The sequence below is a fragment of the Eucyclogobius newberryi genome, unplaced genomic scaffold (assembly GCF_026437365.1).
Source record: "Eucyclogobius newberryi isolate DKJ021-1_F unplaced genomic scaffold, fEucNew1.0.hap1 SCAF_6, whole genome shotgun sequence".
Classification (NCBI taxonomy): Eukaryota; Metazoa; Chordata; class Actinopteri; order Gobiiformes; family Gobiidae; genus Eucyclogobius; species Eucyclogobius newberryi.
The window spans coordinates 31,225,798-31,239,471 of NW_027316278.1; the positions used below are offsets into that span (position 1 = coordinate 31,225,798).

At 43.1% G+C, this 13,674-nt stretch overlaps 1 protein-coding gene across 2 annotated transcripts in view; it reads right to left on the reverse strand.

The window, feature by feature from the left end:
* Positions 1-5,694: 5,694 nt before the first annotated feature.
* ccser1 (coiled-coil serine-rich protein 1) overlaps positions 5,695-13,674 on the reverse strand; it is a 223,615-nt gene continuing 215,635 nt past the window's right edge. The window contains exon 13 of one of the 2 annotated variants that reach the window (XM_072433547.1): positions 5,695-6,430. In XM_072433547.1, the coding sequence (XP_072289648.1) occupies positions 5,789-6,430 (642 nt within the window). In that variant the 3' untranslated portion in view covers positions 5,695-5,788. The remainder of the gene's footprint in view (positions 6,431-13,674) is intronic. The other variant, XM_072433548.1, reaches the window with a different exon arrangement.

A 13,674-nucleotide genomic window follows, 5' to 3' on the forward strand; every position in this document is an offset into this window, starting at 1 on the left:
ACGATAATCTTTTTAAAGTAAGCGGCTAACGCTAGCAAGGTAAGCGGCTAACGCTAGCAAGGTAAGCGGCTAACGCTAGCAAGGTTAGACTGGTCTGGTTTATTGAAAGCAGAACTAAGTAACTTTGACAATAAAGCTCCCCCTGCAGGTCCATCTTCTTCCACTTATCCGGGGCCGGGTCGCGGTCTAAGCAGGGTCTCCCAGACTTCCTGCTCCCCAGACACTTCCTCCAACTCCTCCGGGGGGATCCCCGAGGCGTTCCCAGGCCAGCCAAGAGACATAGTCCCTCCAGCGTGTCCCTCCCAGGGGCCTCTTCCCGGTGGGACATGCCCGATACACCTCCCCAGGTGAGCACTCAGGAGGCATCCGGAACAGATGCCCGAGCCACCTCAGCTGGACGTGGAGGAGCAGTGGCCCTACTCCGAGCTCTCCCCGTGTGGCCGAGCTCCTCACTCTATCTCTAAGGGGGCGTAAAGCCACCCGACGGAGGAAACTCATTTCGACCGCTTGTATCGGTGATATTGTCCTTTCGGTCACTACCCAAAGCTCATGACCATAGGTGAGGGCAGAACGTAGACGACCGGTAAATCGAGAGCTTTGCCTTTCGGCTCAACTCGTGGACGTTTGGACAAAAGCCATGGTTCAAAATCAGGTCCAGGGCCTTTAAATTGTCCTTGTGCTGCTGGATGTATTTGACCTCCATTTTAAACAAAAGTAAGCAACAAACTGACAGGTTTTCACCAGCTTTATTTGTATTAAATAACATTAATAACAATGGAGCAGTGGACAAAATCACGTTGATAAAAGTGGGTTTACTGAGTGAGGAAACTACAGTTTGTTTGATTAAAACACAGTTCACGTTCGTGTGAGAACATCATCACAGAGGTCATGGAGGGGTCATGGAGGTCATGGATACGCCTGATTCGGACTGAATGTGGTTGTGTACAGACACACCTTATGCAACAAAATGAGATCCAAATACATTTCAATATTCTTTAAATTCTTCTGATAACAACAATCAGACCAAATCTTTGCTGAAAACATTTCAGTTTCATTCTTAGTACTTTATACCTCTGTACTTGGAACTCATGGACGATATTAAGTGTTTCTCTTATTTATCATCTTATTTCTCTGATCCCTCCGAGTTATGGTAATACAGATTAAGTTAAGCAGAAGTACCACGTTTGGTTATTCGGGTCCATACTTGTCAGCCCCGGTTGAAGATGTTTTCACGCATTTCTGTTTGATTGGCCTGAACATCGTTATTGGAATACTAATAAAAAAATAGTGAGATATGATGTGTTGTGAATACCACCCACTCCTAATTACATCAGTCATTAGGGCAACAATCCGCACAGGACACACAGCATTCGCGTATCCTCTTTTTCAATATAAAACGAGAGTCGGGCGTCTTTGTCTTCTGAGTTATTACACAGTTATTAAAAAGTCTGTCATGAACAATACGGTTTTTCCAGTCCAGACAGAAATGCGGTTCGGCCTTTGACTGGGACATTCCTCCGTCTCCAGTCGCTTTTCCGTGGATATAAATACTGTGTGTTCAGAGGCTTTGGCAGTATCGTTTCGAACATAATCTCACATGGTTTGACAAAGAAAACACACGGAATCACCAATAACAACAAGCAAAGAAATTACATCATTTATCTACAACTTCACAGCTCGCAAGGATTGTACGAACGAGACACGACCTCGATTAAATAAAGTGATATTTAAAAAAACAATGTTGATTTGAAAGTTGTCCTGAGTATCTTACGCTGTACAAAAAGAAAGAGCTAAATCATGTATAAATTAACTTGAATCCAGAGTATGAATTTTGGATTTTCGCGGTGACTAGTTTAAAGATGCACTGTGTAACATTACTGGGGGCGTTTAACTTGTGTTTATTCATTTACATGTGCTTTTATTCCTAAAAACAAACACTGGCAAAACGTGTAGAGAGTCGTTTGTTTTCCCTCCGGGCAAAGCAGTGACATCGCCATGGAGACGAGCAGGTAGCACACACAGAAAGGAATGATATCATACTGTTGCTGTGCTGTTACGCAATGCCAATAAAGCTTAGTATGTGTCATTATGTCTCTTAACCAAATTTATCTATTTTTTTACATCTAGTTCTAGTTAAGTTAAACAAAACTGATAACAAAAAACTACCCCAAAGACAAAATAATAATAATAAAGAACACCTTAACCTTAAAAGAACACATATTATGCATCATTTCTAATAAGGAAATACCATTGGGGGAAAAAAGCTAGCCATTAAGTAATAACAGGATCAATGAAACAAATGAATGAAGTAAAATACAACTCCATCTATGTTTTGGATGAGAATGAACAATGTTATGACGCGATTGAAAGCTAAAAAAAAAGTACATTTTGCATATAATGTGTCCTTTAAGGTCTGAATTCAAGCCATTCTATTGATCCAGATCGTCCTCGTTTGTACCGTAACATTACCCACCATTTCACAGCAATATGAATAAGGCAATAATTAATAAAAAACGCCAACATGAAAAATCACCCTGCATCAGCTCGTCCTCTGGAGTCGCATTACGGTTGGCACGGCGTCCTACCAGCTAGTTCATCGCCTTCACCAGGTGTATCCCAACACGCAGGACTGAGCCTCTGCAACGAGACCAGGAGGGGGGAGCGCCAACCGAGCGGGGGCAGCGCCGCGCAGAAGTCCGGAGTCTAAAGTGCGGTGGTGGCTGGGGGAAAGGGAGATAATGCGCAGAATAAGGAGGAACACAAAGAGTTATCGTGTTTGCGTGTGATAGAGAGCGACGCTGGGAGACACGGAACAGGATTAAAAAGACGGTCTCGATTGGAGGATGCGGGAACAGTGAGGACGAGGACAAGTGGTGAGGACAAGTGGTGAGGACGAGGACAAGTGGGGTTCGAGTGAGTGGGAAAAGCGGGATTCGTACAGTAGATTCTTGCTTTCCGTACTGGCTTAAAACGAGATGAGAAAACGAGCGCAGAGGTAAACTGTATCACTAAAGGAGACATTATGCCAAGTCGCTAATAAAATACAATTTGTCCTTAACACAGAACTTAAATTGTATGCATGTATGAAAAAGAAGTGGTATTTCGGCAAGGGATGGGCAATTTTTTTTGCGGAATTTTACACGCAACCAAAACGTGCAAGTAAAGTAAAGTACAAATATGTGGGCAATACATTCAATATCACTACAACAATAGTATAAACAATTAGCTTTATCGTGTTTTTGTCTTGCAGCGTGTGTCTGTTATTTTATTTTTTTGTTTAGGTGTCTCTAAGAGGTCCCTCTGCAAGCAATAGTTGGGACTGAAGCATAAAAATAATAAATTCTAATTATACAAAAATTAGCATTAGCATTTTTTATTTTAATAGTTGTATTAAAATAACGCAACAAACTGACAGATTTCCCCCTAAAAACAATTAGCCAGTCTTTAAATTGACTTTGTTATTTTGCTATATTTTTATGTTTTATTTGAGTTAGCATTAGCATTGAGATACCTGCAAAAGCTACCGGAACTAGCCACAGCACTTTTGTTCACAGAGCCTATTGCTAACATAGACTCTAGGTATACATTTGATTCATACCATGGATATAATGTCACCAACAAAAAAGCCAATGTAGCATCATGTCTCCTTTAACTTCAGACTACTGCTAACTCGCTAACCACACGCCTAACACGCTAATAATATGGTTCATAAAAGCATTCTCTAATTGAGGCGGTGACGCGAGCCACTTGTTTACAGATGTCTAAAACGTGGCTTTTTAGTTCCATTTAAAGCGCAAAACACGGAACAACATCAAAGTGACGGGCTTCTCACGACTCACCCGGATATGGCAGTAGTGTTATATGTAAACTTCATTCAAATATGTTGTCCAACAGCCCAAAACAGCATAATTATAGCCTTATCACACCAAAAGCCATCTCATTAGTGCAGTTTTTTGACACATCTGAGGATCGGGAGATGAAAGAAGACTAACTGCAAGGACTGGGCACTGGGATGAAATTGGATGTTTTTTCTAGTTAGCTGTAGCCGCTACGATTTGTTCACGATTTGTTTTAGCTTTTGTGTTTTGTAAAGAGTACAGACTTGTGCAGTCAAAGTCGCAATAGTTCACATAGTCTTAACAGAACGCGGTAACTTTTTATTAAACTGTTTTGGACTAGCTTCGATTGTGGTTAGCAAGCTAGCTAGCAATGGCTTTATTCTTTTGATTTTGGTCACAGCAGATCGGGTCCACAGAGGAAAATACAGCCAAAACAGTGATAAATTATGTTACCGAGTTCTGCGTACTATGTTGGGTAAAAGTATTTAATGAGGTAAAAATACAAACAGTTACATTAGCTCCTCAAATGCCCAGTCCACAAAAAAACAACAGAAAATAACCTCCTTCATGTCCATTACATCTTCAAAAGCGAATGATTATGTGTTTACAACAATTAACTAGTGAAAAAGGTATATTTTCTACTAAAGACACGTTGATTTTGTGCATTTTATGGATTATATTGCACAGCATTTCGCCCAAAACCATTAGTCCGTGAGCTCCGGGACGTTCACAACAGTCTGTAGTGTCGCTTCCCGTGAGTCGGGTTGGAATCCGCTCAAATCCAGTTTCGATGCGGCTCAAAAAATGCTCAAGATACTCTCGTCATAGGAAAATTCATGCAATAAAAGGACGATTGTTTTGCCAGCCCTGCCGCTCGCTCTTGATCACACTTTTGGCAACGAGCACGAGTGGCCGTCGGTTTGGTCGTCCCATAAGCAGCATACGATGTCGGTAAAAACACAGTTTGATCGTGGACACTGGGACTATATTTCGGGAGGGCAAACGGTGCGTGCACTTTGAGCGTGTGGAGGCGAAAGCACATCCAAACTGTCAGCGCGACGGGGGAGTGCCATTTGGTCAAATAAATATAGAGATATAGAGTTTAAGAGAAGAGAGTGGAGTACACTGTAAAAAACAAGTTCAAATGACAATAATGGAGACTAACAATTTTGTTTTCTTTACGTGAGACGGGAAGTGACAGGTCAGATCTGTGGAGAGACGACTCACAGTAAGAATGCATGTTTTTAAAGCTATTTGTGAGCAATAAAACGCCTGCACTATAATAAACAGCTAGATAGATATGTAGATAGTTTAATGCCATATTTCTGAACATTCCAGACAGAGTAGTAACATCCCAAACCAGAAGCGGAGTGCACTTTTAAGCAGTTGGGACGATTTACTCCATTTGCTGGTTCTGGTGAATTGAGAATCGAAACGACGATCGTTTGATTAAATTTCAAGGTTAGAGGGATATCAGCCGAGTTTTAAGAGCCATGGAACTGCTGCTGGATCAGAACAGGTAAATACATTTAGTTTCACGATTGAAAGAACGCTAAAGTAGTTATCGTCGTAAAATGTCTGTTGGTTTATTTGATTTTGGGGGGAATTTGCAGGGGTGACGACACAACCTTTTACACTGGCAGAAAAAGCCCTGAAACCAAGCAAATAACATCAAAAATCTACTCCCAATAAGCAATTAAATATAAAAAATAATTGATTAAATATGCAAGATAGGTAGGGGATCTCAGTTAAAGTTATTGTCAGTAAAGTATTCATTTTTGCACAACTCTAAGCTCTCCACCTACACGTGTGATTGTGTGCGCATGAGGCCGACAACCGGAAGGGAACGCGACAGCATTAGACAAAACGAGCAGCACTTTTTCGCACCCGGCGTGATTTTGACACGTGAAGTCGGCGACAGTTGGCTAAACTATGGCAGAGACGGCGCCTCAGCTGTCTCTCTGTGTCAGCGCCAGCAGTTCGGCAGTGTGCAGCGAGTGCTGGAGGAAAACATTTTTGCGACTGTAACTGTGCAGGGACAGGGGGCCGCGGGGGGGCTGTCCCAAACGCCCGGCGAACGAGGAGGACGAGGAGGAGGCCGAGGACGGGGTGGGGGGAGGCGGTGAGCTGGGGTCCGACGACGAAGCGCTGCCTCTGTGGGGGCTGGAGGCGGCGCTGGAGCCGGGCGCCCGGGGGATGTGGCTGGCGGGGTGGGCGTCGCCTCTTCTCGTCCTGGCGCAGAGGGAGACGCTCTGGGTTAAAGACTCGGCGGAGGAGGAGACCGCCTCCGGCAGTCGCCCGCGATGGGTCGAAGCCTGTCGCGAGGGCTGCGACGGGGGGAACGTCGAGGCGAGGAGGACGGCGGCGTTTGCGTTGTGGTTCCGGGCGTTGGGGGCGGCCTGGTGGTGGCGCTCGTCTCTGGCAGTGTTGGCGGCGCGCCCATGCAGAAAGTGGTGAGGTGCATGCTGGTTAATGGGGTCCCCTGCGTGTGCCATAGCCATAGCCCGCACCACCCTTCGCTCCCTTGGGCCCAGGCTGATGCTGCTGTGGCTGCTGCTGCCTGCTCCTGACCACCGGCCTGGATGATTGGGCTGAAACGAGAAAAATGAAACACAATTTAGATAGGTCTCTCGCCTGTCCATGTTTAATTTATACCTGCTGTTTTACCAGAGCGTGTCTTCGGGGAACGAGAGAGAAAACAGAAAAGAAAGGCAGGCGGAAGCGACAGAGACAGACACAGCTTGGGCGAGGGAAGCGAGGAGTTGTGCAGTCAGTCTAGGTTGTTAATTGTGTGACATTTGGAGAACGATCTCTCCTGCAGCTTGTTTTAAGTGTTTCCAAACCAAGCGGAACCCGGCTCTCTCACAAATACAGATCCGAGCATGCAAACGCACAGAAGGCGACGGAATCAGGCGGGCAGAGCGGACGCCCCTGCCCCGCACCGAGGGGGGAAATGTATCTTTATGTTCTGTGTCATTGAATACTAGTTTTGCATTCCATACTGATGGGTAAAGGATTTCAGTTTCATGCACATGTTCAAAAGAGAATATCTAATGAAATAAAAGTAAAATTGTTCCAAAATAAGTATTCAAAGGGATAATGAAATGTGAATCATGATTGTATTTATTGCACAAAAATAGTTCTAATTTAAAAGATAATGAATATACGTTCAGAATGGGAGCTGCACCACGCAATGAAATGAATCACAAGTAAATACAAAGAGATTTAAAACAAAGTTTATGCTTTCTCTTCAGGTTAACTTAAAAAAAAAATCATCAAATTATTACAACTTCACTTTAAAACCGTGATTATGATTTTTCCAGAGGTTTCAGGGCAATCAAGACAAGCAGTGATTGAGCAGTAACATTTTAAATGACTGTGTGTATTTACATTTTTTCAGAAAATGTCTCCATATAATCTTGTTTTCCGCTCACTTCTGCTGCTGAAGCTCGGCTGGAAGTCACTGCGTCTTTTAGTGACATCTACAAGTGCAGCAGGACGACAACTGCGCCAACATTTTCAACAAGTGCCTTAGAAAAACTAGCTTTTATTGACAGGTCATTGTTTAAAAGGAATGTTTCTAATGATAAGAACTTGGTTAGAAATACAGTCAGACTTTTAATTACATCGTGAGCTAGTTTGTATTCAATGGATCCAGACAAAGTAATGAAGGCCAGTGGCATTAGCAGAGGCGCGTCCGTCCCTGCCCGGAGGGTTTATGAAGCAACAACAGCGATAAAGGGTCATAAATAAGGGAAATAAGATATGCAAAATATCAATAAACTATGTCGGTCTAGGGTTGTTTCACTCCGACAGTTCAGTTAGTAATTATATGTGTTTAATATGCCAGTAAAAAATAATAACCTAATAAATTGCAACGTAATTAGCATAAACAATTGATTTATTAATTGTAATATACAAAATGTTGATGCTGAAGTCTGCTCACAAAACCCACCGCATGCTACAGATTTCCCCCATAATCAAGCTGCCCTGTACTTTGCTGTATTCTTCGGTCGTCTTTGCAACTTCAAATTCTACACATCTTCCAAATAAAATCTCGACATCACCTTGAACACACATATCTCCTTCCTCTAAGAGCGAGCGCGCACAAAACCCAAATGCGACAGCAAAGGGACCTCGCCGTTTCTCTCACAGAACAGACAGAACGGGGAGGACGGCGCATCAAGCTCTGTGGCAGGAACAGAAGCCACCTGTTTCCTTTCACACTCCACTACGCTGCCTTATGCAACACATCTCCCCACTGTCCCCACGCGCCACACTGCCGCGGCGCTCACGTAACACAAGCAGGACCAGACCAAGCGTGCTCCTGAAGGCGCCGCCGTTTGAGCAAACACAGAATCTGGTGCAGAGTACACTCGGTTGACCTTTGCAGATGTATTACGCTGTACAGTATGAGCGAGAACGTGTCAAGGCAACGGGAGATGTCTGCAGAGGCAAGAGCAGGTTTTATAATTGCAGGGTTTGAGATGACTGCTCGACATTGTGCAGGCCTACATGGGGCTCGGATGACTCAATTCATCCATTTGTTGGTGTTTAATTGCACAAATCTGAAATCTGGTGGAGTCGGTTATTCAGCGCTTTTTCGAGGAACTGTTGTACAACCATTTAAATCCTTAATTGTCCAGTGCACAGTCCACGCTCGGTTGTCACATGCTATATATTGCTGTCCAAGGGGATTTAATGACTTGAATTATAAAATTTACTGCTGACCTATGATGAGCGATTATAATCTGTCAACACCATTTGACCCATGCATAGTACATTTATGTACACATTCTCACTGGAACCACTAAACTTCCACTAAATCTTTCCTACTCAGACATGTCTGCTGCCTGCTGTCTGAGGACGGGCTCCTGTGCTCCATTTGTCTGGAGGTGCTGACTGACCCAGTCTCCACTCTCTGTGGACACAACTTCTGCAAAGACAGCATCACTAAGAACTGGAGGATTAGCACTGTCTGCAGGTGTCCAGTTTGTGACCTGGAGTTCAGCACCAGACCTAACCATAAAGACCAATATCTTTATTTCAGTGATGGTGGTGTCCATGACCCAACAAGCCTCTGGAGCTGTTCTGTGTGTGCACTGCTCTTTACAGCACCAGACTCACATGCTGCTTCCTCTCAAAGAAGCATGTGAGGTCAGAAAAAGAGAGCTGCAGAAGAGCCAGGCCACACTCAGCATGCTCCTGGAGAGGACGCAAAAGATCTGAGACATCCAACAGTCTCTGGAGTTCAGGCAGAAAGCTGCAGATGAGGAGGCCGCTGTGGGAGTGCACGGCATCTCTGTTCTGATGGACCTGCTTCAGAAACATCTGAACCAGGTCCTTCAGGAGATTGAAGAGAAGAAGAACAAGGCAAAGACACAGGCTGAAGCCCTAATCCAGGCTCTGGAACAGGAGATCTCTGAGCTGAAGCAGAGCACTGAGGTGGAGCAGCTGAGGCGCTCTAAAAACCACCTCCAGGTCCTGAATATCTACTCTTCACTCACACCAGTTCCACTTAGGGAACTGCACCAGGTTTAGGTTCTGGGGACTGTGCAGAGGGCTATGTTCCAAATTGAGAAACAATTATCAAGAATGGAACTAAAGCCTTTGTCGAAGTCTCATCTACAGCAGCTCTGGAAATATGCAGTGACTGTGACTCTGGACCCTGACACCGCTCACCCGGAGTTGGTTCTGTCTGCCGACCTCAAACAAGTCACGCGCACCGGAGTGAAGAAAACACTGTCCAAGAGCTGCAGGAGGATCACAGGTTACCATGGTGTTTTAGGAAAGCAGAGCATCTCCTCTGGAAGATTCTACTACAATGAGGAGGGTCTGACGCTGACACTGCTGCTGTGCTCTACAGCTTCACTGAGAATCGGCAGAGGCGGAGCCGGCAGGGGCGGAGCCGGCAAGGGCAGAGCGGTTCTCCAGATTCTTTACGTTGGAATGGAATTTTCGCCATACGCCGGAGCCCACTGCAAGCCTTTTCTATATATTAACGATGAGTTATTGCAATCAAAGCACTGCAGATCTCTGGTCCAAATGTGAACTATCCACAGCCAGAACACGGCTGTGGATAGTCAGGGCTGGTCAGAGTGAGCCAGGAGTGTTTCCAGTCAATCTGGCCAAGCATTTCTAATCAAACGCTTCTTCCTCTGCCTGGAAGAAATGGTTCTCCTCCTGAGTGGCTCCAGCTCCACTGTCTATCTCGAGTCATCTTATCCGTCTGACTCGTGGTTGGTTCCACAGGTAGAGCATTGGGCTGAGACGCAGTGGACCAAGGTTTGAATCCTGCAGTGGTTTAACTTGTATTATGTTTTTCTTTTCATACTTGAATGTTTTAAACATGAAACGTGTCATTTGTGCAGCGTGGAGGGTCACTCTCCTCTGCGCCGTTCTCATCTCTGATTGGATGCTTGTTCTCTTTACCCGTTTCATTGGTTATTTTTGTTGAACTGGTGTATGATTGGCTGAATGTAGAAAGTGGGCGGGAGCGTAGAAAGGGCGCGGTGGTTACAGCAGACAGGTTTTGTAAAAAGTGAAGGGCATAAATAAGAGCAGATCGACTGGGAAAAAGAGGCATTCAGAACATGTGCTGAAAAGTTTATCTGACGTAGAATAGACAACAACAGCACATGATCGTTCAAATGACAAATTCATTGTGTTTGTAGCAGTGGCTCAGAGGTTTTATTCATCCACAAAGCTAAAGCAGAGAAAGTACAGGACAAACAGCTCACTGAGGAAGGTGTCTGCTAAAGGTAAAACTGACTTTTACTTTCTACAAAAAATAAACTAAATCAGATCAGAAGGAGCAGTGCAAAAAGCACAAATGTTCAAATTGTTTATCAGTCATGAAGTAAGAGACGTCATGGCTGGTGTAGCATGAGACTCTGGACTGAAGGATCGTGAGTTTCGAGCCCCATCAGTTTTTTTCATGATGGTTTTGTCACTGTTTTAGATCAGAGGGAGGAGCTCTCTCAGAAGGCAAAAAGGCCATGGTCTGTCTTTGTCTTTGGAGTGTTATTGTATGTACAGAAAATACAGTATTGGGGGCAATAAAACCACATCATATTAGCATGAATAAACCCCCTCCCTTTCTTTTTGGGCTAAGCCCCGGATGTTTAGAATGTCGGGCTCCGCCTCTGAAGGACACACAGGTTTGGAGTGAGTAGAATAGAAATGTCAAACTTTCCTCCTCTTTTTTAAAATAAACTAAATGACAGAAACATGTAATATTCAAAACCCTGTACAGCTGATGCTTTCTAAATGATGTTAGCACTTATCAAGGTATAAAGTAGTTACACACATGTTTTTTACCAGGGTCATCTAAACTATATATGTAAATATATTTGTCTCTGTCTCTTCTAGTAATAAGAATGGTGTTTGAAATGGTTTCATTAGGTAGGAAACATTTGTCTGTATTAATCAACTAACGACATTTATAATCTCAGAACAGCCTCTGGTGTGTGAATATTTAATATTTTTACTGTATATTTTGTAATAAACTAGGCCTTGACCCTCTGAACGGTAAGCCCAAATTAAAAGTCATTTATTACTGTTTGGTTAATGTTTTGTTAATGCAGAAGAAAATAAACCTACATTTATTTTCTTCTGCATTAACAAAACAGTAATAAATGACTTATTTGTAAAAATGAATTATGTACAATTCACTGGCTCTACAGCCCTTCCAAAAATGTTAAGGGGTAAAACATTTTTTTAGTTCCACACAAAAAAAGGTGAAAAAAATCTCCACGAGGAAATATTTTTATTGCAGTGTCAAGGTCAGAAATGGTCTCATTGCAACGAATAAACGAATATAGTGGTGGCATGAAGCTACGGCTCGTGGGAGAACGGGCTGACGTGGGAAAGGCAGGAGGGTCCGAGGCGGGCTCTACGCGGGGGCCACTACCCCGCGGTTGCAAGGGGGACGCGGGCCTTTAACGCTGCTGGTGGTTTTCATCATTGCCATCGTTATCAATATCAAGAGCCAGTTTCCATAGTTCCTTCTGAGGACTGCTGCGGTCTCATCTGCGACCCCGCGATACAGCATAGATTCAATTATGCTTCCTTGTGTTTGTGTTGGCAAATTGATATTAAAAGCAATGTTATTATGCCATTAAAGCTGTCAGCAGTCATTTGTGTAAGACGATGAAATGTAATTAGCCGTAACTGTATTGAATGCACCAGAAAGAAAATGCTAATTTCATAAAACGGTGTTTTATGCGCTGACCCCATCAAGCAGAGATCAGATTTAATATGAGAAGCGAGACGAGATGGAGGGATCGCAAACACTAATATGTGTGTAATTATCCTTCGAGGGGGTAAATGTGGCGAGTAACAGCACAAAAATACCCAGCATCATACACTTATTTATATATATTTTTGATATACAGTGATATTTTCAGGTCAATTTAATGCTTAAATTCTCGTAAATATTCCCTACTTTTCAACTGTTTTTTATTTCTTTTTTTAAACTTCTCTGCACAAACTGCCACTTAAATGATGTACGATAAATATTTACCACATGCCCCATCGCCAACATGAAAACCCTTTTTAGGATGAAATGATCTGCCTCTAAAAGAGAAGAAACTGAGCCTAAATATCATCAGAACAAAAACACGACTTGGCAGAACGTATTTGCTCTAAACGATCCAACAAAGCCAATAGGAGCTCTTTATCTGCACAGCAGCTGCAAACTATAATGATGAAGAATATAAAACCACTCTTGCACCTTAAGTAGACAAGTGTTTCTTAATTATAGTTGTTTGATGCAGTAAATAAAAAACAGCGCTAATTATATATACATGGGTTCTTACACCAAAGCTTGTGAGCACCACCTGGTTATAATAAGCTACGGCAAGATGCTAGTTCAAGCTTTTTTGCATTTCAAAGTAACAGAGGACACTATGTGATTAGCTGAAGTTATGTGAGAAGCAGGTTGGAGGAATTAAAGGTAAAGTGGAGTAATCCCTCTTTGCTTTTTAAGATTCGAGACTGTAGAACGCCGTGCATCGTCATCTTCATTGAAGACAGATGTTCTCAGACCAGGTCCACAGGCCGAGAATGAAATGTCTTGATTTTCACAACAGAGTCCAGAGGACTAAACTTCAGAGGAGAACAAGGAAGCAAGTTTGACCTTGCATTGTTTGTAAAACTCAAAACCGATGTTTTATTATGAGGACGAGAGTAAAGATAAATTGTCTAAAATAAAGTGGAAAGCACAGGGTGTTGTTAAACCTGTCTCACCAAAATGTTCTCACTAAAGCTCAGGTCAGGAGTCTGGGACAGTGGGGACGGTGTCTATGGGGAGGACAATGAAAGACCTCCACTGTAGACCTCCTGTAGACCAGGTCCACTGACAGCAGAAGCATGCGCTTTTATAAACTATAATTCATTCATAATGAATTAATTATAATTTGGATTTAAAATGGATGTTCTTTCATTAAGAAGATTGCTTTTGTAACATAAGAAATAGAAAGGAGTTGTACTTTTACATGTAGTTATATGTATATATATGAGGACATATACATATAACTACATGTAAAAGTACAACTCCTTTCTATCTCTTATGTTACAAAAGCAATCTTCTTAATGTGTATAATGTGTATAATGACACACAGCAGGTCCTGGGGTCTTGAGGGATAAAGTACATGACTGACTACTGTGTGTATACATATACACACAAACAACAAGTGCTGCTGTGTGCTTTACTCTCGGCACCTGCGCTCGGCTTCTCATCGTAAACTGTCCAATAGACATTGATCAAGTGTTGGTGCAGATTAGCAGTCTTGTTTTAGTCGGTCTACCCCTGGGCAGCTGTGGCCACAGAAGT